General features: G+C 49.7%; 1 protein-coding gene across 1 annotated transcript; it reads left to right on the forward strand.

Annotated features, from left to right (window-relative positions):
- The first annotated feature begins 892 nt into the window (after window positions 1–892).
- LOC123061501 (probable aldo-keto reductase 1) lies at window positions 893–3,301 on the forward strand. The gene is made up of 7 exons (XM_044484621.1): window positions 893–1,115; window positions 1,225–1,392; window positions 1,480–1,683; window positions 1,844–2,016; window positions 2,104–2,200; window positions 2,303–2,456; window positions 2,940–3,301. Exons 1-7 carry the CDS (start codon window positions 1,062–1,064, stop codon window positions 3,113–3,115), a joined length of 1,026 nt encoding a protein of 341 aa, XP_044340556.1. The 5' UTR covers window positions 893–1,061; the 3' UTR covers window positions 3,116–3,301.
- The last annotated feature ends 222 nt before the right edge of the window (window positions 3,302–3,523 follow it).

The raw sequence follows: 3,523 nt of genomic DNA on the forward strand, positions 1-3,523 counted from the left end.
CTAGCTGCCCTGCCGGCGTCCGACGAGTGTGACGGCGTCCGATGAGCGTGTCGGTCGGATGTGGCAGGGGCGGCGAGGCGACTTCTTGGTCGTGGGCGGCTGTGCGGTGGGGGAAGCGGTGGTGGAAAGTAGTTTGCTCCCCGGCGGCAAAACGATGGCAGAGGGCGACGGGGGGAGGGGCGGCGTTGCTGGACGGATGTGGAGACGGCAGCAGCTGGAAGAGTCGCCGGAAAAAATAGACGGTGGCGTCGGCGACGGAGGAGGCGGGAGGGTTGCTTGTTGGCCGCAGGGTGAGACGAGAGGTCAATGTGCCACAGACCAGCAGGCCCGGGAAGAGGAGTAGACGAGCGCGCGTGTCCGTCGCATGTCCGCGCCAACGTAAATCTGACTTAAAAATAAGCCGGGAATGGGTCGCCCGCGGACGAAAAACGGACACGCGTTCGTTTGAATCAATGCGTTGGGCCGCCTTTTGTGTTCGCGCCGATCCAAACGGGTGACCGCAAACGAAATAGATGGCCCCATTAAAGTTGCTCTTAGGCGCTGGTATAGTGTTGAAACATATCTCACAGGTGAGGATGCGCCGCGCCGGTCGCAACAGCAGTACGTACTCTCTCCATTCCAAAATATAGTGCGTCCGCGCTTCTTGAAGTCCAACTTTAACCATATATTTAACCAACGAGACCAACTGCGGCGGAAGAAAAAAATATATAATTAAAAACTTTTTTCGAATACGAATTCACTGATATAATTTTTGCTTCCACCGCAATCGGTCTTGGTAATTAAATTTACGGTCAAAATTGAAGCACGTGAATAGAAAAAACACTACATTGTGAAATTGAGGGAGTACATACTTACCGTGCATCACCCACGAAAAGATGATTATGATAATAATATCAGTACCTGCTCGAAGCTCGGACAGCCGCTCGTTCCGATTACATATAGCGAGTCACTGATCTTACTGGACGGTTCGCTACTGACTGCCTACTGGCAACATTCACGCCTGCGCTTCCGTCTCGTGACTTGCCTTCCCCTGCCGCTGCGGCTGCGAGCTTCGGGGCGCCATGGCGCAAACCTCACCTATTCCCCGCGTCAGCCTCGGCACCCAAGGACTGGAGGTGATCTTCCCCTTGCCCTCTCGCAACCCTCGATTTATTTATGTATCTTCTGCCCGGCCGGTCTCGCACTGAATCGAATCGAATCGAATCGAATGATCCAACAACCAAGGTGTCCAAGCTGGGGTTCGGGTGCATGGGCCTCACAGGCTCCTACAACTCCCCGGTCGAGGACGACGCCGGCGTCGCCGTCATCACGCACGCCTTCAACCGCGGCGTCACCTTCTTCGACACCTCCGACGTCTACGGGCCCCACGCCAACGAGATCCTCCTCGGCAAGGTTGTTTCTCTTTCTTCCGCCTTCCCTTCCTTCCTTTCCTTTGCCTGCCAAAAAAGAGACTAAGTGTGGAGAGATTGGCCGTCCCAGGCGCTGAAGCAGCTGCCGCGGGAGCAGGTGCAGGTGGCCACCAAGTTTGGGATTCAGCGGGATGCCCAGGGCAAGAGCACCATCTGCGGCCGCCCGGAGTACGTGCGCGCCTGCTGCGAGGCCAGCCTGCACCGCCTCGGCGTCCACCACATCGACCTCTACTACCAGCACCGCATCGACACCACCATCCCCATCGAGGACACGGTCGGTCTCTTCTCACCGCCACCTCTTTCTTCCTGTTAATTTCATACAATTTTTTTAGAAAAAGGAGGAGTTAATTTCATACTACATGAGAATCCCTGTGTTTGTGTTTGATTGGTGTGATTCCTTGCTCTGATTACTGGGCTGAATTTATTTGCTCTAGATTGGTGAGCTCAAGAAGCTTGTGGAGGAGGGGAAGGTCAAGTACATTGGGTTATCGGAGGCGAGCCCGGACACCATCAGGCGTGCTCACGCCGTGCACCCCATCTCCTCCGTGCAGATGGAGTGGTCTCTGTGGGCTCGCGACATCGAGCCCGAGATCGTGCCTCTCTGCAGGTGAATTTCGGCATTTCAAACTCTAACTCAGTGTGCTTCCATGATCGATCGTCCTGATTGATTGACCATGTGTTGTATGGACCTCAGAGAGCTAGGGATTGGAATTGTTCCCTACAGCCCGATTGCTCGTGGGTTTTTCGGTGGAAGGGGAGTGACACAACAAGTGTCTGCTGAATCTAGTCTGGTACTGATACAACCAACCTAATTGGTTTCTGCACTAGCCATTTCTTTTTAGTTAATATATATTTAGGCCTGAACCCCTTTCTCTGTATAATTGTTTTTTTAGAAAGGCCATCCACGTTTTTCGGCTGAAAACCTGGAGAAGAACAAGCAACTTTATCTGAAAATAGAAGAACTGGCCAAGAAGCACCAGTGCAGCCCTGCTCAGCTAGCTTTATCTTGGGTTCTGCATCAAGGGGATGATGTGGTTCCGATACCAGGTTTAATGCCATGTCCTTCTCATTTCATTGATGTCACATAGTGTTAAACACGTGCAATGATTTCTTGGAGTTATAAATCCACATAATAGGTAAAAAAACTGAAGATCGTCTTGCTTGCATGTGCTTTCTGATAGAAGTGAAATGTGTGGTTTAAGAAATCATAGTGAAGTATACGAGATACAGAGAGATATTCCAGCTGCAATCTAGCTATCTTTGGCAGACAAACATAGAATTTCATGGTAATATGAATACCATCTTTGAAATCTGATCTTTTGCTCTACAGTTTGTGCCATGGTGTTAATTTTGAACTGGCATTAAGCTGAACTGTGAAACATTTTGATGCCTCGGAACAATGGCCTAATTTATCCACAAAAGGACCTCTTTCGCTGCTTCCAAGTTGCAAACAAGTACATCAATGGCGAAGATCATTTTTCCAGTAGACTAGCATTGTATCACTGACAAATATGCTGTACAATTTCTCAGGGACTACTAAGATAAAGAATCTAGACTCCAACATTGACTCCTTGAAGGTGAGGCTCACGGAAGATGACCTCAAAGAGATCAGCAACGAGATACGCGAAGAAGATGTTGCGGGTGGAAGGCAATATACTTCATTTGCGAAATTCACCTGGAATTATGCGGATACGCCAAAGAAGTGAAACTACAAAAGATCATGGAGACGGTGAAACAAGCATGCCATGCTATGTGCTAGTGTGATGAATGGTGCTCCCTGTATCTTCATCCTGTGAATTGTCCCGCTCTGAATAAGAACATGTGCACTGTCTCCACCTGCCGTGTAGATTTATGTGTGCTTGTATAACAGAAGACTGAGACCGTGCTTGCTATGTTTGTGGCTCTCTAGTCTTACCGGCTTTCCGTGACAGTAATTACACCGTTGGAAAATGTATCTGCTCAAAGAGATATTCAGAAGCATATCAAGCCGTTTCAAATAAATAAAAAAAAAACAAGGAAAACACTCCTATCTAAGCGGGGAGCAGATGAACCACGTGTTCTAGCAAGTCACGAATGCAACACGCTCCATAGATCCCCTGCACCGCTTGCTGCAC

This window comes from Triticum aestivum, chromosome 3A (genome assembly GCF_018294505.1).
Source record: "Triticum aestivum cultivar Chinese Spring chromosome 3A, IWGSC CS RefSeq v2.1, whole genome shotgun sequence".
Classification (NCBI taxonomy): Eukaryota; Viridiplantae; Streptophyta; class Magnoliopsida; order Poales; family Poaceae; genus Triticum; species Triticum aestivum.